The sequence below is a fragment of the Hetaerina americana genome, unplaced genomic scaffold, assembly GCF_022747635.1.
Source record: "Hetaerina americana unplaced genomic scaffold, ioHetAmer1.1.p SCAF_8, whole genome shotgun sequence".
Lineage (NCBI taxonomy): Eukaryota > Metazoa > Arthropoda > Insecta > Odonata > Calopterygidae > Hetaerina > Hetaerina americana.
Window position 1 is genome coordinate 80,253,006 of NW_027287427.1, and position 20,546 is coordinate 80,273,551.

Here is a 20,546-nt window from a genome sequence, read left to right on the forward strand (position 1 = left end):
CGCGGATGGTAAAATAAGCCAGGACGTGACTATGGGCATAAATATGTTTCTATTATGCACCACCTACTACAAAAGCATAGTGAGAAAACATTTTGCAAAGCTGTCTATTCATGTCAGCGACATAAACATTTCATTCTTTTTGTCTGATACTTCCCTGCGAGCCACAACGACGGACTGTGGTTGTCTTCGATAACACTCGATACTTCGATATTGTCCACAGAGATATATCGCAACCGTTGCAATCATAGGATAACTTCTTGTATTTAAATGTACGTCAAGGGGATTTTATCTTTTTTAAATAATTAATTTTTGCTCTCAAGTGAAATTTTTTAGAAAATCTGGTGAAATTATGAAAAATCTGCTCTTAATAAAATCTGAAATTCCGTCATTCTGCTTTGTCACTCTCATGAGTAATCATTCTTGAATATTCCTGAAACTTGGGTATACACTACGTGATGTAACTACTTGTTAGAAGGTGAGATATATTGGGGAGGATTCGGAAATTTTACCATTCGTTCAGTCAGCCGACCCGAAAGTGAAATGGAGTTCCCTCACCTCGGTAAACACTGTCATCTAGGAAATTGCAAGAAATTAGGTAATTTGTTAGTGAAAAAATGCTGCATCGTAAAACCAATTTATTATCTACATAATTCTATTTCAAATTTCTTGTTTTAGATTTTCTTCCGATGAAGTGTGATGCTTGTGAAAATATTTTCTGGTAAGTAGAATTCATTTGAACACTTGTACATGTAGTAGGGAAGTGATTGTATGAATGTTAATTTTTAAAATTTATACAGTCAGGACCATTTCACGTACAATAATCATAACTGCCCATCAGCAAGCCAAAAAGATGTTCAAGTGCCTGTGTGTCCTCTATGCAACATTCCTATACCCACAAAACGTGGTCAGTTACCCGACATCGCTGTTGGAGCCCACATTGACAGCGATTGCCAGTCTGATCCTGCTCAGTCTCGACGGAAGGTATCTATTATTGTGTTTCTTGACCAATTTTAAAAATATTTTGCTTGATGAAGTTTTCCAGCAGTTAATTGTCATTTCATTAGTCTCCTTTATCTATCTGAGAACTTAAGTAAAAGTATTGCCGGACAAAGAAATCAACATTTCAATGTATATGGTATCATCTTTCGCCCTGCAAAAAATGGCATTCGGGCAAGTCCCTTACGTTAATATAATCCTACATTGCGTATGGGTCCGTGAGAAAATGTTATTGTATTTTCTGTATATTTTCTATCGACGATGCAATCCCTACGACCTATGTGACATAGAAGTTAATCCTTTCTTCCACCCTTTCCACCAATGTTGTCTTGACTAAAATCTTTTGCATGGTACTTTAAGTCCATACTCACACCTTGTCTAATGTCATCATATCATGATGCCATTAGTCAAGTCAGACCTTATCATGTCACAATGTCATAATATCTTGAGGAACAATGGCGTATTTCCTTGCTTTGGTATTTTTATGCGATGTTTTTGACCAACCTCCAGTTAGTATTTGCCTGCCGATTTTTGCCAAACTGTGGCACTTCAAATTTATGCATTGTTTTATGAGCGAAATCAGGCTAAGAGCCATCTTTCCCAGATTCCATCACACCCTGTACTATCTCGGGTGCCCATCTCGATTGTTTTTTGATATTTTCCGTAACCCTTTGTACAACGTGAGCATTAATGAATCGGGGCACATTACACACTGTTCAAAACCGTACCGCTGTAGTCTTTATTTTGGTTTCATTTTCACTCCTGTTATTCCAATACAATCTGATTAAAATATTTTCTTGTGCATTCTAACATATGTAATTTGTAATATTACTAATTGGATATAATCGGATTGATGGATTGGATAGACTCCATATATGTGATAACTGTCAACTCTGTACTATATTTTACATGAGATGGCGATTCATCTATTAATTAGATTGAATTAATAATTTGAATTGTAAATGTAATTACAAAAAGAGGCTCATGTTCAGCACCCAATTAAATGGAAAAGTTGCAGTGTTATAGTACCCGTTGTTGGTAGTCTTGAGTTATATCCCAATGTAGAGAATTGATGAATGAGTGAATTAAAGTTTAGAAAAGAGAAAATGGCAAATGCATTGGGCTACACAGTATTCAAGTTATGTCGCTAAATAATTGAAATCCATAATATAAGGGAGGTGTGTAATGATAGTGCATTTGAAATTTTATGCCTTTGAGGGAGATAGAGTATATTCATTATAGTTTTTTATTTCTCCAATCTACTGGTTCATAGTAGTATAGTTCAATATGCTGCCACCTCCATCCATGGAAAGGGGATAGAAGTCCAGCGATCAGTGGGACAATAATAATAATAAACAATTTTTATTGCTCTGGGAGCTAAGTCCCTTGGAGCAGAATACATGTTACATGAGGTTTTGAAACCTATGGAGTGAAACAGGTTTACATAATGCATAGAATAAGGTAATTAAACCAGTCACAAAACACAATTTAACATCATTTGAACGAAACATATAGTACAATGCATACATACAAATACAAAGAACAATAGTTAAATATTTAGCCTGATAGAACAGTAATAGGTCATTTTGGTAGTGTGGTAGACAGATATTCAAACATTTTCCTGTTGAATTTGGATGTGTTCCTGGATAATTTTACTTTATTAGGCAAGCAGTTCCATAGTTTACATGATGAAATACTGAATGACTTTTCATATATAGCCGTGCGGTATTTGGGAAGATGGAATGTTTTTGTAATGCGGGTAGATCTCTTTGTTGTAAGTGAATTGAATATAAAATTTTCATATAAATAAGAAGGGGTTTTAGAATTCAGAACTTTAAATAATTGTGAGGCCTTTTGAAGCATTCTCCTCTGTTCGAGTTTTAGTCAATTCAACATTTTATAGTAAGGAGTTACACGTTCATGAAAACGCATATTAAAGATGAATCGCAGACAAGAATTTTGGAGACTTTTTAATTTTGTACTTAGCTCCTTGTTCACATCAGCGTAGACAACTGAGCAATGGGATGAAAAGGGAAGCTATTTCTATACTATAAATGGTACCCTACAAGCCACAATGGCAGGAGGTGATTACACCCCGCCTGGTCTTGACACAAAATACTATCCCCCCATATCACAGTAGTGTAAAATTATTCTGATCCCATACCATTCATGGGATCAATAACATTTTAAATCTATCTGTTCTTGACTTAATCTTTCTAATTTTATTTACATGATCTCTCATACCATGTTGCAATGGGGCTAATTATACATTTTTAAAATATAACTAAAGTTTTTGTTAGCTTGTTCATATATTCCGCATATATGTTTCACTCTGAAGAGGTCATGAGAGAGAGAGGAATATGCTGATCTTTCTTGTTTCCCCTGAACTTTGATCTAAATGCGGGCAATGGTGTACATAAGCTGTGAGCACCCAGCAGTAAACCTCTAGCCTTTATACTCAATCTCTTGGGATCTCAGTATTCTCCTTTTCTTTCAAACTGGGAGAATTTGAAAACATCACAGCTTAACCATATCCAGGTAAATCTTGTTACACTTTTTCCATTAATTATTCATCCTTTTAATTAGATATACAAGCTACATTTAGAGTGCAGTTCAGTGCTTGTGGATTAACTCATTCTACACAGGTTTCCCACTAACTTCAATGATTATTATTATTATTAGGTAATCTACTGGTTAAGGTAGGTTTTTGGATGGACATAATTACTAATTAAATAATTTGTGACCCCTAGTAAAACACAACATCCTACTCTACATCAGGTCCCTCTTCAGCTCTGGGTACTTTCTTCCTCCCTTCATCCCGTCCAACATCCCTATCCTGTTCCTTCCCTTTCCTCGTTTGCCTAACATTCTCCCCTCAATTACAGTCTTCAACATCCCGCTGACGGTCAAAACCCCCTTCATCCACTTTTCCTGCCTCCATAAACTTCAATTATATCAGTTCATTAATAGCTGGGAATATGACCATAATAAATTCCAGAGCCCCATTTGAGTTCCAAGGAAATGTTTTCTCTTTGAAATAATAGACACTTGATTAACCCATTCCTGATTCTGATGAACTAGAATTTTAAAAATGATTTTAACTGTAAATACATGAAATTATCAGGTAAATTTTAACAAATAATAATGTTAGTTTTTGAGTAACAGTATGAATTTTAAAAATTAAAAATAGAAAAGCATGTATTTTCCTTAAAAAAAGTGATATTGTCGCATGTGAAAAGTAAAGGAGGGGGGGAGAGAGTATTGGTTGAGAGGCAAGTCACTTTCCATGAGAACATCAGGTGACTCCATTTCTGATGGTTCTTCCAGAATTATTTTGGGGTCAGTTCTGTTTCATTGGTAATTTCAATACATTACTGAAATCATCATAGCCTTGGTGTATAATATTTTGAAGCTTGAGATCACGTACACATGGAATGTTATGGGGGCAAATATTTTATCTTGATGAAGCTATATTCACCCACCAAATGATCGTTTAATGCTGGAGAATTTGCAGAGCATTGTCAAGGACAAGGAGAGCCTTAATCAGAAGGTTTTTCTCCTGTGGATAAGGCTTTAACTGTAAGAGGAAACCCTTTGTGTATCAATTCAGTGGAAAACTACCCGGTTTTACAGTAAAAAAACTCATTCTTTTGCATTCAATCTTGACATAGCATTAAGATTGCTGTTAATATTGATATCCATTATTGAAATAGAAAGAAAGACTCGTACTTTTCCACAGATTTTATTATACGGCACGACGCGTTTCACCGACTTGCGGCATCATCAGGTACCTGATGATGCCGCAAGTCGGTGAAACGCGTCGTGCCGTATAATAAAATCTGTGGAAAAGTACGAGTCTTTCTTTCTATTTCAATAATGGATATCAATTACTTCCACGAAGTGAAGCCTGAAACAATAGAATATGTTAATATTGATGTTCGTCTTGAAGACTCATGTATTCTCTGAATAGTACATGAGCAGAGGTTTGATCTTGCAGTCCCCAATAGGGAGGATGGGGATATTTCATTAGCTTAGGGCCTAAGCCAATCTTCCTTTTGTTCTTCCTTTGAAATATACGTTCACCTTAGTACATTGTTCCATGATTCTGAGTCGGAACTGGCAGCCTCTAAATGCATAGTGATACAGATTCGTGTCATTATCTGAATGTTCTCAAACCACCTTTATACCACTGCTAGCTTTAAACTTCTCTTGTTACGCTCTAGGCATTCCTTTCACTGAATCATCGTGGAATACCTTTGCTTTCTTACAAATTGTTATCTTGGATATCACCTCTAGTTTGCTGTTTTTAATAAATCCACACTGAGATGAATTTTTCCATTTATTCCATACTTTTCGATTTCCTAGAGGTCAGTGTTGTTACCCCTTTTGCCACATCAGCTGCTTTGATAGTGTCTTTATGTTTCTAAATTGTACAAACTGCCGTTTAGGCATCCTGCAATTAGTAGTAAGAACAGCCACACATGTACCTGTAAGCCCATCCTCCCCATCTGCTTACATCCCAGTTCCCTGATATGCAGCCACCCATGGTAAAATTTTTGATTACTGTACAATGTAACTATTATTTCCTCCCTCCCATCTACAGTAATTTTCTGGTTAAGGACACTGAAAATAGCTTGCATTTGACTATTTAAATCCTTCCAACCTCATGGACTAAACGCTTAATTGACAGCTTCATATCCTGTTCCCTCGGCAATCAATCATCCATAGTGCACATCCTACTGTATATCCTCAACCCTCCCCCAATATCCTCTGTTCTCCTAATCTGCCTGTCAGGCACTCATCATACTCTGATGAAGTTGGTTGAGACTGCCATATTTTAAGTGAGCGTTTATTTCCATCTATGTTTGTATATTTGCATGTGCATATTTCTAAGCATAGTGGAGTGCATAATTATCTGTCCTTCTGTAATTATCTGAAGTTTTGTATAGTGATGATAGTGCTTATTGTCCTTGTTGGATTCCTTTAATATCCAAAGAGCAATTTTGCATGTAGCTGCATTTGAATTTTCATTGAAGCTTTATTTTCCAGGTTTTTACCAATAGATGTAATGTAAAGGCCTGCAAGCAAAAGGAATTGATTCCTGTCTTATGCCGTGATTGTAAGTTGAATTATTGTTTAAAGCATCGGCATCCACAGGATCATCAATGCAAGGGTTCACCAGGAAGTAATCTTTCCAAAGCAGGGTAAGTTTTTAGCATTTTTTATGACGTACACTTAAGGGTACGTCTTGAAAGAGAGAAACCATAGGGTTATATCGTTAAAACAATCTAAGTAAATGGTAATTAAAATGAATGATTATATTTATATAATTTTGATATCTCACTTTGTAATTTTAAGTCTCAGTTTTCACAAAAAAAAACACATATTGAAACTATGACTTGCTAATTACCTACCTGCTAATAGCTACTAACTAATTATAAAAGTTTTATTAATATATCCTGCTTCTTACTTCGAAGTCAGTTTAATAATGTAACAGTTCAATGGTGCTCGTACAGTCCCAAATATGGCAGTGAAATGAAAACTTTAGGTTTATTTAGAATTGGGGAAAATATTTCAAAAGTGTCATCATCAACAGGCTTACATTCTTCTCTATTTAGTGTTATTATTATTTTTAATATTGTTTATATTATTATTATATTATTGGTATGTGTATTGTTAATATTATTCTCTCACTTAGTAATAGCTTTTCTGTTTTAGGTTGTCCTTAATATTTTGTGTGCACTTGTCCCTTGGTCTTCCACGTAGGATCCTCCTTTTTATTTTCTCTTCTATTGCATCTTACTAATCTATCATGCCTTAAGGTGTGTCTAATCCATCAAATTTTTCTTTGTCGTAGGGTCCTCCGCTTGGTGCTATCTTTTTCTTGTCTTTTATACATTTCCTCATTCCTTTTACCTGTGCCCTAGCACCATGTTTCAAATGCTTCTTACTTTGCTGGCCCACTTTTCAATGTTCCACGTGTCATGCTCCATATGAATGTTTTGACAAACTGCTACCTTGTTTGCAACCTAAGGGTTCTTTGAAAATGGTAGTCGCCTCTTTTTCCTGGACACCAACTTAGTTTGAGCCATTCTTTGCTTGATGTTGGTCAAACTTCTTCCATCCCAAGTTGCACTGCTGCCCAGGTGGATAAAGGGTTCTACTTACTCTAATTCCACTTCTTGAATTTTGATATCTGTCTTCAAGTTCTCTCTTCCACACACAAAGATTTTAGTTTTCTCCCTATTAATGCACATGTTTTATTCCAGAAGTACTTGATCCATTGTATATTGTTGGGTTGCTTGCAGGTTTCCATCCTTGCACCCTTGCACATTTCCTCTATTGCTGTGACATCATCTGTGAGTTAGAGCATATTAATTTCTTTGCGATTCAGCTTGCCTCTTTTGATGCCCAGTTCTATTGTCTTGTGGTTCTTTTATTGCCTTTTGTAGATGTACATGAAATTGTGCTGGAAAGAGGTTTCATCCTTGTCTAACCCCTTTGTTTATTTTGGTTCCTTTTTTCTTTCCATTTGCATGGTTGTAACCTTATTCTCCTAGGAGTGATGCTTTATTCTTCTGTCCTTTTAGTCCATTCCAGGCACTGCTAGTATCTTGAACATCTTGTTTCTTTTGATGTTGTGGAAGACCTCCAAGTCCATGAATACCACATATAATGGTTTGTTTACTTGTATTATTTTTTTGGCCTGAACCCTCAAGCTGAGTATTGCCTCTCTTGCTCCTCAGTTTTTCATGCATCCGAATTGGTTTTTCATAAGGCATTCTTATAAACTTTATAAGCTCTCTTTATAACTATATACTCTTCAGCTAATTATCCGTGTAAGTATTTTAAATGAAATTTTAAAAAAGGCTCAATGTTCTGTGTTCTTTCCATTTATATGATCTTGGTTTCTTTGATATTGCAATTATAACACTTATCTTAAGAGTTCTCAGGTTTTTTGCTGTCGTAATTATCTTTAATTTTTCCAGAGAGGGTATCCTTTGCTTTGACCCTGAGTGCCTCGGTTATTTCTCGGTTTATTTTGTGAACTCCTGATGCCTTTTATTTCTTGAGGTCTTTCATTGCTCTGTCATATGCACTATAATGATAAATTGAAAGGTTGAGGGAAATTTTTAATGTTTTGTGTACTTGTTTATTCAGAGAAGCAGCCATTTTCAGGACAGCTAAGCAAGCCTCTGGTCCCTCAACATCAAAATCACCCAGGAACATACGACCTGCCCCGCCACTTTCAGCTATTCAAGGACAAATGGTGATTATGCCAAGTTTTTAAGAATTTGGAACCTCATAAGGTGTTTCTCAGAGGATGTATTTGCTGAGATGAGGTGTGCTATTTTTGTCACAAAAACAGTGTGACATTAGGGAGTGCCCATTAACTGTGTTTTGTGGGACAATTTCGTGACCGATTTTTATCATTCTCTTTGTATGCAGGCAGTGCCTCCATGCAGTTAGTCCACCGACACAATTATCTCACTTTCCCTGACCTTTTCCTATGAAACTCACCTTTCACATCCTAGTCCTGAAGTAAACATAAAAGTGTCACCAATAGGTTACATTTTATTCCTTAAGCATGATTAAAGGAAATTTACTTGTGAGCAGGGAAATTTGGATGGTTTAGTGGTGAATATTCTGTGGAGGGCGGTTATGTAACTTTCCTTTCAACTTTTCCATGCTGAAATCTCCACCATATAGGAAGAATAATGCATGAAATCCATGAATTTGATTGTGAAACTCAAAATTTATGTGGGGAGAAATACGTTAGGGAAACATGCGGGTGTGGATTAAGTATGCTGGGAATATTTGGAGATTAAAGTGTGTGGAAAATTTATGACTCATAAGAATCCCCCATTATTGATCGCACATTAACAGTTTGATATCCCTTTCATTGTTTACATAGTTATTCTTTTCAAGCTAAGGGGATAACCCAAGGTATTTGAGGTGAGGTGGGAAACTGAGAGCATGACTTTTACAGGGACCAAATAGGATTCAGTAGGTGGGGTCTAGCCTATTGAATTTTCAGTTCTTCTCAAACCTTTAGATAGATAAATAGATAGATAGATAGATAGAAGTCTTTATTTGGGTGAAATTGAGACCTAATGGTCCCTTCTTCCATTCAACCCATCGTCATATACATATTATATTAGGCATTAAACTTATAGTTACATTCATATGTACACACAAATACACATAGACAGACATAAATTCATTTAGCACAAATTTGCACATTGAAAAGAAAAAGAAATATATTTTTATATATATTTATATATTTTTTATATTTATATATTTATATTTATAAATAAATATATAAATAAATATATAAATATATATATATTTATATATATTTATATATTTTTTAATGGTAATCTACCGGTTAAGGTAGGTTTTTGGATGGACACAACTACCAAACAAATACTTTATTACTCCAAACAAAACACAAAATCCATCATCCTACTCTATATCAGGTCCCTCTTCATCTCTGAGTACTTTCTTCCTCCCTTCATCCCGTCCAACATCCCTATCCTGTTCCTTCCCTTTCCTCTTTTGCCCAACATTCTACCCTCTATCACAGTCTTCAACATCCCACTGCCGGTCAACACCCCCTTCATCCACTTTTCCTGCCTCCATAGGATTGCTCCCAACAAACCCCTCTCTTCGCCCACCATACCAAGTACTTCCTCATTTGTTTTCTTCTCTGTCCATTTCACCTTCTCCATTCTTCTCCACACCCACATTTCAAAAGCCTCCAATCTACGTCTATCCTCCTGCTTCAATGACCACGTTTCCGCACCGTACATAGCTACGCTCCATATCAAAGTTTTTAGGAGTCTTTTCTTAACATCCTTATTCAAAGTCCCCGTCATCAACTCCCTCCTCCTTGTGAAAGCCTCTTTGCCTAGCGCAATTCTTCTCCTTACGTCCCTACTAATTTGACCGTGTTGGTCCAAGACACTACCGAGATACGTAAACTGTTCTACCTGCTCTAGTTTTTGCCCTCCTATTTTAATGTTAAGCTTGGCCTTTTTCTTTCTAGAAAATCGCATAACCTTTGTTTTATTAATATTGATTCTCATCCCATACCTGTCGCACTGAATAACTGAATATCTATTTCACTCAGCAATGCTTGCAGCCCCTTGGCTGACTGACAAACTAAAGCTTGGTCATCAGCAAACCTAACTGATTTTACGAATTCCCCGCCCACTTTCATTCCTACCTCCAGTTCTTCCCATGCCTCTTTGATCATTTCCTCTGCATACAGGTTGAACAGCAACGGCGATAATGGGCAACCCTGCCTTACACCCCTTCCTAACACTGCCCATCCGGACTCCCCGTTTCCCACCCGCACCTGAGCAGTCTGAGACATGTACAGGTTGCGGATTAGCCTCCTCTCTCTCCAATCTATTCCTATTTTCTGCAATATACTCATTAGTTTTTCCCAATTCACTCTATCAAACGCTTTTTCGAAATCTACGAAACAGGCAAATACCTCCTGGTTGTGTTCTATATTCCTCTCGATTAATAATCTCATTACTGCAATGGCATCACGCGTACCTCTCCCCTTCCTAAACCCAAACTGATCATCCCCTAAGTAATCATTTGCCCTACTCTCTATCCTTTTGTTTATGATCCTGAGAACAACTTTAGCTGCGTGGGATATCAAACTAATTGTCCTATAGTCCTCACATGACGTGGCCTTTACCTTTTTCGGAATCGGAACTAAAACTGATCTCACAAAGTGTTCCGGCCAGATTCCCTCCTCATAAATACTACGGATCAGCCCATATAGCCTCTTCTTTCCAAATTTTCCTAAGCATTTTAAAAGTTCCACGGGAATGTTATCTACCCCCACGGCCTTATTTAGCTCCATCTCCCTTAATGCCCTTTCTATCTCATTGTCTAGTATGCCTGGACCTAAGCTGTCTTCCTCTACGTCATTTTCTTTTTCAATGTCTAACTTTATTGGTCTGAGTTCTTTACTATACAGTTCTTCTATATACTCCATCCATCTCTCTTGGATCTTTCCTCCGTCAACTATTAACTTACCCGTCTTATCTCTAACTGTTAGCATAGCTCTTCCTTTCTTACTTCCCGATAACGATTTAACTTTGCTGTACAGCACACCGATTTCACCCTTCCTCTGGAGACTTTCCATATCCTCGCTCTGCGTCTTCCACCATGCTTCTTTTGCTTTATTTGTTGCACGCCTCAATTTATTGTTCAATTCTTTGTACTTCATTTTGCCTAATTCTGTATTTACATTCTTCCATTTTCGCCGCTCATCCATCTTTGTAATCATCTCATCCGTGATCCATGGTTTCCTAGTCTTTTTAGCGTTAACGGTTCCAATAGTGTCTTTTGCGGCTTTCGACAACCCTTTTTTGAAACTTTCCCATTTTTCTTCGATAGTACTTAGCTCTTTACCATCCTCCATGATTTTCTCTACCGCCTGTTTGTATTCCTTCCTTTTCAAACCATTTAATGCTTCTACATTCCATTTTCTAACTCGTGTATATATATATATATATATATATATATATATATATATATATATATATATATATATATATATATATATACACACAAACTTTTATTGCCTTTGATAGCTTAATCTTCCAGTGTTTGTTTCCCTTCTCTTTACCTGCTCTTTCTTCCTTTCTTTCTTAACTTACCTATTTCCTTTCCTCATTCTTGTTCACTTGTTACCCTTGCCATTATTATTTACTTTATTCTTTTGTCACCTGGTAATTTTGCAAATCACCTCATTTATTGAAACTCCTCAAATTAAGACACCAAGATTGTCACAATAAGCATGATAATGAAATTCTTTATAATTGGTTTCAAAGAGAAAAGTTGTGACTGTAGTTGTCAAATGCCCCCGTGGGAATCATTGAAGCAACTTCTCTGAAAAATCCGGTGCCCATTAAGACATGTTGGTCACTCTGTAAGATAAGTTCCAACTTTGACAATAATGACACCCAATGGTTAACTTTCACAATTGTTTCACCACCTTAGCATTACTTGTGACTGCAGGTGACTCTTCTTTAGAGCCATGGGCTAGCTTCTTCATGAGATTTCTGTGGAATGTTACCAATGCATGATTTAACTGTAATCTCTGTCACCTCATGTTCTCTAAATGTAGTACTCCTGGTGCTGTTATATTTAAACTCTGACTTTTAGAAAAGCACCCTTACTGTCTAGCCACTGGTTGCCAGTTTCAAAGATATTGGAAAATTATAGCTGGCAAATTATACTTTTGTTATGCAGGAAACCATCAGCAATGTTTTCAAATCCTAAATAATCAAGAATCACCTTTATAGTTTTATTTTGTTTTTCGGCTAATGCCAAGAAGTGATTCCAATGAGTACTTTCCTCCTGGTTACACTTTACATATATATCAACATCTTTATCCCAGCGACTTCCATTTTCCATTCCCTGGATTCATTAAACTGGCCAGTTCTATGTACCATAGCATTACAGGTCTCACCACAGACTTGCAGTGACTTTCCTTTCATCTTACAGTGCACCTTCCTGTTCCCTGCTTACTTTTCTCCAATTATTTCATTCATATTTTATTCACAGCTGTGTTTCTGCTTCTGTCTTTTCTAATTTTGATCCAATTCATTAAAACTCTTTAACAGATGATAGCTTTTATTCCTAGATTTTAATACCAATGTCCTCCTTGTTTTTTGACGTTATATACTCCATTTTCACTCTGCTAATCTTCATGCCCTCTCTTCTAATACTTGAAACAGTAATATCACCTTTAAATATCTATTTTATATTGTAAAGAACTGCGTGAAAAGTATTGTGCATTAAAAAACATCTCAGTGCTTAAAAAAAGCCGTGAAGGAACAGTTTTTGCACCTAATATTCTCTTAAATCATCTCCAAGCACTTTCTTTTTGTTGTGAAAAAATCAATGAGCAAGAAGTTTCGACTAGTGGTAAAACATATATTTTGCTAGGAATGGGGCTCTATTGGATAATTGTTAATGCAACAATCAATTCTGATTTCAGAGTGAAGATGAGGCTCTGTCGAGGGCTCTCGCTGCATCCCTTGCAGAGGATAAGATGAAAGCTCCTGAGCCAAGAGGGCTGACGCTTGAGGAAGAGGATGAGATGCTGGCGAGGGCGATTGCTGAAAGTGAGCAGGAACAAGAGGTTCGCTCTCGTCAGGTGCAGCCCCCTCCCCAAAGCTCTCTTAAGGAAAGGTGTGCTGTGTCATAGTTGCTTAGGAATGAACATCTCAATGTTATGGAGATGCATTGAGTAAGGCAGTAAATAACTTAGGAGTGCATTTCTGGAATGCAGTTGGAAGTCAAATCTCCAAAGTTCCCCTCCTGTACTTCGTGTAATGCCTTAAGGATGTTTTTCCTGTGTCCGGAAGAAATTGTCTTGGTATGCATGGTTATTTTGATAAAAGTTTTATTCCTCCAAATCCAAACAAAGTACCCAAAGCAATATGTATCATGTGCCTGTGTATATTTAAAGTTACTTGCAGTCCTTAAACAGCATATTTAAGAGGTGCTTAGAATTGAAGCAGTTTTTTATTAACTTGAAACATAGGCGAACAACAGTCTGTGAAAATGTTTGCTAAATAGATCAGTACTTGTGTTTTCTACTTTGATAAAAATTTATGTTTACCCAGACAAAAGGGTGAAGTTGATTATGATTGTATTTCTACATTGTACTAAGGGGGGATAATACTTTTAAAATGCTAAATTAATGCTTGATTTAAATTTTACGATTGCATATACATGCTTAGTGAAAATTGATTGTATAACACTTTTGAGCAATCATCTGGCAATTGAAGAGAATATTTGGTATAAATTGACAAATTTAATACCCAATTCTTAAATCATAAAGCGTAAGTGCAAGGCGAAGTAAATATGAGTAGTAAGGGAGTAAGTTCACCTGCCAACCATAAGGTAATAGGTTTAAAACATCTCTTAGACATGAATGTTATCTTTGAGGTAACATGCCCATGTGAATTCTTATGATGATTGGTTTGACGTGACCTCTGATGTCAAAATGTGTGTAACTAGATCATCACAGTATATTCTTAAAACTTGTTGGCTTCTATCCTTGGACATCATAATTTTTATATCTGTAAATGTGATTTGAGGTTTTGATCTGCTAAACCTTCTCAAAGCCAGCCATATCCCTTTCAAAAATTAACATTACCTCAAGTTTCTAGTCTGTATTTTGCTAATTGTTTATAAAGGTGACAACATTAGAACTTCCAATCAAGAATCATTTTTTTGCGAATAATTTTTAAGCAAGTAGTTTACATGAAACATTTGAATTGCTAAACGGCAGTGTAGAAAAGTTCTGAATATTTAGGTAAACAATGGGTATGTAACATTCCCTAATTTAATGTAATAAAAGGATGCCATGGCGAACTTAATATTCCAATTTTCAAAGGTTGGTACTGGGGCATCAGTACTGGAAAATATCTATTAAGGTAACTTCCTTTGGTTCTGATTTTGTGAAAAATTTTGTTTAAAATCTTAGGTACTGCTACTACAGTGCCAGTGTCAACCTAGTTTTCTTGGTACTGAAAATTTCCCCTAGAACAAGGTTATTTTTCATTGTAGACAGTCATCAGTTTAGTTCTCTGGACACTTATCTTCTTGAATTTTTGCACTGATATTTTCCATCATAACTTGATTGTAGAATTCAGGCTGATAATAAAAAGATTGGGGTACATACGAGGGCAGTTCAATAAGTACCTGTGTTTGACGACAGAGGGCATTCCTGAGAGAAGTTTATGCTATCATCGTGTGCTGCCATCTATCAAACAGTGGTGAAACAAATTTCAGATGGGTTTAAAGGTTAGTTTGAATTTGGCAGCCATTCGAGTAAGATGTGTTTTGTGATTTTTGCTAAGATGGAAAAAAGAGCAGTATCGTTCGGTAATTTGCTTTTTGTTTTTGGATGGGAAGAAATTCGAGGAGGTAAAAGCAAAGTTGGATGCTGTTTATGGGGCCCTCGTACATGTAATTTGTTGTCATTCATGCATTATTGTAAAATTGTTTTGAGTTAATTCCGAGATAGCGAGCAGTTGTGATAAACATGTACTTACTTATGTATTCAAATCCTGTTGGTACCCTGTTATTTTTACTCTGAATGATGTGACTTTAGTATGGAATTAACCAAACCAGAGGGATGTCTAATGACGTGACCCCCTTTTACCTTGTGTGGTGATTGCCGGTGTATCCACTGCAATACACTCTTAAATACAGATATCTCTATGCACCTGAGTACACATTGCCCACGAGTCATGAAGTTCATGCATAGCGATTCACACAATTATTCTCACAACATTCAAGTAGTATGTGCACTTCTTTTTTGGCTCATTAATTTTTAGATTTCACTGTCAGTTTTTGTAAATCTTTTTCGTATAAATTCCCTGAAAGTGCTGACTTTCACTTTATCTCATGCCTTCCGGACCATTACCACATAGCCTGCAATTGAATTTCATGCAAAATATTCTGTAATGTATTTTTATAATACTTGCCAAATGCATACTGCAGTAAGCACAATGGAGAGGGTGCTAATGACCAATTATGTATCCTTGAGCAGTGTTCGGAAGTGAGTGGTAATTTTTGAAATTCGTTTACATTAAATCGCTTTTGAAAGTCACTGGAAGTGGTGATTTTGCTGTCATAAATTCTAAACTATTTGAATCTCTCGTAAACAATGTATTTCCTGGATTGTTTATTAAGAGAAATGAATAGAATTACTTGGAATGTGACATTGGCCATTTATTAATCCCTAATGTAAACAATATTGGTCAAGACATTCATTCCCATGTATTAGTGATTGTTTTAGAAATGTTAAAGAATGACTATGTTAGTTTTCATTTTTACAGACAGCAATTTGGCTGTGGATGCTGAACAATATAATTAATTTTATGAAAATGTTTACACATTCTCCCAATATTTATAGTGTACATAATTATATTTTCAATTGAGCTTAATTTTAGATAAATTTTAAGATGAAAATTGTACATATGTTGTATATGCTTTGAATACACAGTTGCTTATAGCGGCTGAGATATCTTTTATTGTATGTCATATAATATTTATCTATTTTATCAGCGTATACATATATTAGCTATGTGTGGTATGAGATACATTTCAAGAATTTTTGTATGATGTTATATTGTGTTGATATGACATTTTTCTGCCTCAAGTTGTTTCCTATTTTTCAATTAAAATACCATTAATTTAGAGCCTGCATTATATTTATTATCCTTATAATATTTAAATTTGCCCTCTTTATCCATTCACTAATTCAAATCTGGGAAGGAAAAATAACATTTAACTAAAGAGTTTTTGAAAAACATGGTATTGGTGAAGGAAGAATTCTACTTCTCATACCCAATTGTGGAAATTGATAGAAATTATGAAACTATCAAAAAGCTTTAACCATGCTGATAGTTTCCATCTCCCCTAGGCCTTGAAATTCCTGTTGCGCATGCAAGAATTGAAATCCCTTACTAAATTAATTTTTTAAATCCCCTAACGGCTGCCATTCAGGCCAACAGCCAAAAAAAAGATAGATAAGGGGAAGTAAACAGAAACTTCGAGTTGATTCACTTGAGTTTACGGCCAGAAGTGGAAGCATGAATAGTACTCTATAAATAAAGTGGCAAAATAAGCCTTTCAAATAGCATGCTTTGGGTGCTTCACTCCTGAAGACAAGAGTGGTAATTCATGATAAAACATGAAGAAATACTATATTACTTATGTACTATTATTTAAGAACATTTAGGAAGCCATGGGACGATAAGATTTCAATTATTTTCTGGCGAGTTGGAAAATTGGAAGCCATGTGAAAAGACTGCAAAAGTTCTTAGAAACTTGAGTTTGTCATGCAGGATGCTGCTTGGGTGATAATCAGAGCCAGACGGAGTCAGTGTCTGTGTTCACAGGGAATGATGAAGTGTTGATGCTGTGAAGTGGGTAACTTTTCTTAAGAGATGGAATGAGAAGTACGATATAGTCAAAAATACAGATCATTGCCACTTTTGAAAGGTGTTATCACGTGTACCTGGCACTATGTCCTTGAAATTATAGAAGTTATTCTTTGTGAATAAAAGGAAGCATATTTCTCCACCACAATTGCATATTTTGCAAATGGGCTGGGCATGTATTATGACTCATGGAAATGCTAAAGCATTTAGGTGATCGCAGTGAAACGCTCGAATGTGGAATGATTGATTACCTAAAGCTTAAAATTTGTCACAAGCATTGTGTTCAAGTATGATTACACTTAAGGGAAATTTGAGTTATGGATACATGAAAATGGGTGTTTCTTCAATGCTAGCTCAGTTCGCTTTAGTTTATCCAAGAAAATATGGGTTTTATGAATTTGGGCACTGATACAGAGTTATTGAGAACTTGACTCTGGTTTTACATACAAGTGTTTAAGAAAATGAAACAATTTTGGTCATTTTTATAAAGAATTATTTTATCCTAAAATCACTGTCACCTTGATATGATTAGCAAAGCATGATGTTTTCAAACCTGTAGCTGCACGGATACTGTACTGATGAAAGGGGACATTAGACCTTAATTTTATTTGATGAGTTAAGTCCTTTGAAATTTAAAATAATAATGGCTTCATTAACTATGAGAGAAAATTGAAATGAAATTATTGACCTTGTAATTCCATACACTTTTAAAAGTGGGAGGAATTACAAAGTCAATTTCATTGCAATATGTGTTGTAAATCCCATAAAGTTACGCCAAAAGAGATCACAAAGTTTTTGAGAGAAAACATCCAACCTACAAAACTTTGTGTTTTATTATCATACACGATAACAGTAACAGTGTTCAAAGAAATGTTTTTGGACTAAACAGTTATGGAAATCAATATTGCAGATTTACATTAATTTTTAAAACAAGATTCCCTTTTCATCAGTTCAATAATCTGGTGCACTATTTGCCATCATGAACAACACTATTTGTGGAGAAAATTAAAGCTGTTGGGAAAACTTAGATACCCACGAGTGCTTAAAGTACTGAGTTGGACCCTAGGTGTACACAACCATGAGTGAGATAGTATTAATGTGCAAAAAAATACTACTGAAATGATAACTATAATGAAAGTAATCCAATTTCTGACTTTTATTTTTTGGAATGTTACACTTACTAACACTTCATAATCAGCTCTAGTCAATTTATAAATTTTACATGAAAAATGCATGCTAACATCTGAGAAACATGGTTTTAAGTGTACACATAAAAAGTTATCAAAATATTCAACAACCAAGAACTTTTGGGCTTCATATGTTAAAAGTTACTATAAACCCCTATTAAACATGGAATACCAGCAAATAGGGAAACAGTAGAGAAAATTATCAATCTATTGGTCATTGTATTTAGTTCATAGAGATGCAGCTTAATAATATATCACACGCACACTGATAAATACTGAAGTATTAGATGCCAGCATATTGTCCTGCACAATTTACACTTTAAAAGACATTTTAATCTCCTGCCTGCAGTAACATAGGCAAAACATTAAAATATTTTGAACCAAGGTTGCTAACAAAATGATTTTAACAAGAATATTAGATCAAATTTTACACACCTTTTTTATTAAATAAAGCACACTTAACCACAAGAAATATTTATTCAGATGTGGAAAAGTCACCTTGACCTTCTTATAAAATTTATACAGATATGGACACTACAAAATTAGGCTTAGACAGGTAAATGGCAATTGAAGAACATCAAACAATCACTCAACAATATTTTTTCATCCAATATTCAACAGAAATTATTTCAAACATAATAGCTTTTAGAGTATTTCATTTAAAAATGAAATTTACAATTCTTTACCCACATTCACAAGTAATTTTGTAGAGATTTATGTACAGATATATTATGATCATGGGGTTGACTCTTTTTCAATGTATACTTGAAAATGCATTGGCAGCAAGAAGAAAAATTCAAGCAGCCAATTTGATCATCATTTGAAGAGAAACCTGCCTTAAGAATGTACCTATTTCTAACTGCAATCACAGTTACACAGTGCGTAATTAACACTTCATTTTCACTTCCAGAAAATTTCACTGTTATTGGCATTGCAGCTTATGCCTAAAAATGTAGGTGTTGGTTTATTCTGGAATTTTTTTTATAAAATACACCTTTCAACCAGATAATTTCTAAGACAATCATTGGCATATTTAAGAACATTAAAATTAGGGGCTAGAAGAGCATGTGTCTAGCAGGGAAAAATGTCCATTGCATTAGTTCAAAATGAGAGGTCATATTTATTAAGCAAGTTCAGGTATACCAGAGTACAACAAAGTATTCAAGGCAACTCTCATTACCATGCGTTGGTAATTGTCAAACTACTACACATTTGCAAATCAAAAGAATGACTTTGGTAGGAAAATGTGAGCATTAAGGGATATAAATAACGGGAAAGAATTGTTAAGACAGGAAAAAATTCTGAAAACTAATAACTGAGATGAAACTTTCCAGGACTATTACAATGTAAGGCATCACTTGAATTATTTCACAATGTTTTTGAAGAGAACAAAATTTAAGGCATTAATTGGAACTTAACTCATTTTTGAGAGATTTCATGGGCTATTCAATGGAAAAACAGCCTTGAAAATACACAGCTACTTGTGGTATCAAGTATGTCACTCCAAAATATTCAAAATACTTGGCAACCCTGTATAAAATTTGAGGATTTCATGATTTTTGCTTCTTGCAACAACAATTAAGAAATACTAATCCCTCCTAGGTGCCAGTAAAATTTATTTAAAATATGCAGTATATAAAATTGAAACTCACAGCTCATGCTGTGATACCAAGATACATGTCAAACTATGCATTTTGTAAATGCCCACAACAATTAATGATTTCAGTTAAATGATAGGCTAATGAGAAATGATGGAAATTTTTGCATATTGAAAATCCAATACTTAAGCCAGATACTAAAAGGCCAATAAGGTTGATTTATTGGCTACATGTAGAACTCTATCATCCCAGATCAAGCTGCTAACTTCAATTCATGGAGATAGAACAGTTTATCATTCGCATTGCAATCATTACATGGGTGCCATGCTGAAAAACTTCAAATGCTGTAAGATTTCTGATAAGATACAAAACTGCATTATTGCTGAGGCATCATGCATTAACAGTGGGATGAATTAATAGTTTTTCTCAAAAATTTCTTCAATTTTACAATTCTTACTTTATTTCAACTACAAGCTCTAGCAAACAAGAGTTTGCTCCCTTGCAAACCCCTGGTTGTGAGCCTCCCAAAACAACTACAAGATGCATATGTAACATTATTAGCAAATACTAAAGAACTTAATGCATTAACTCCTGCAAAACTAACTGAATTTTAAAATCAAATGACTTTCCTACAAGCACCTGCATATCACTGGCATGGGGACTATGGCAAGGATTATTAGCACATCAACTACAAACAGAAATTCGGTAACTGGATCATGCGATTTGGAAGTAATGGCTCAGTGAATGAAGATTGGAACATGAGAGTCAAT

General features: G+C 35.3%; 1 protein-coding gene across 1 annotated transcript; it reads left to right on the plus strand.

Moving 5' to 3' along the window:
* Positions 1-330: 330 nt before the first annotated feature.
* Positions 331-16,193, plus strand: LOC139697877 (AN1-type zinc finger protein 2A-like). The gene is made up of 6 exons (XM_071596739.1): positions 331-595; positions 676-718; positions 798-981; positions 6,046-6,200; positions 8,158-8,266; positions 13,028-16,193. Exons 1-6 carry the CDS (start codon positions 541-543, stop codon positions 13,235-13,237), a joined length of 756 nt encoding a protein of 251 aa, XP_071452840.1. The 5' UTR covers positions 331-540; the 3' UTR covers positions 13,238-16,193.
* The last annotated feature ends 4,353 nt before the right edge of the window (positions 16,194-20,546 follow it).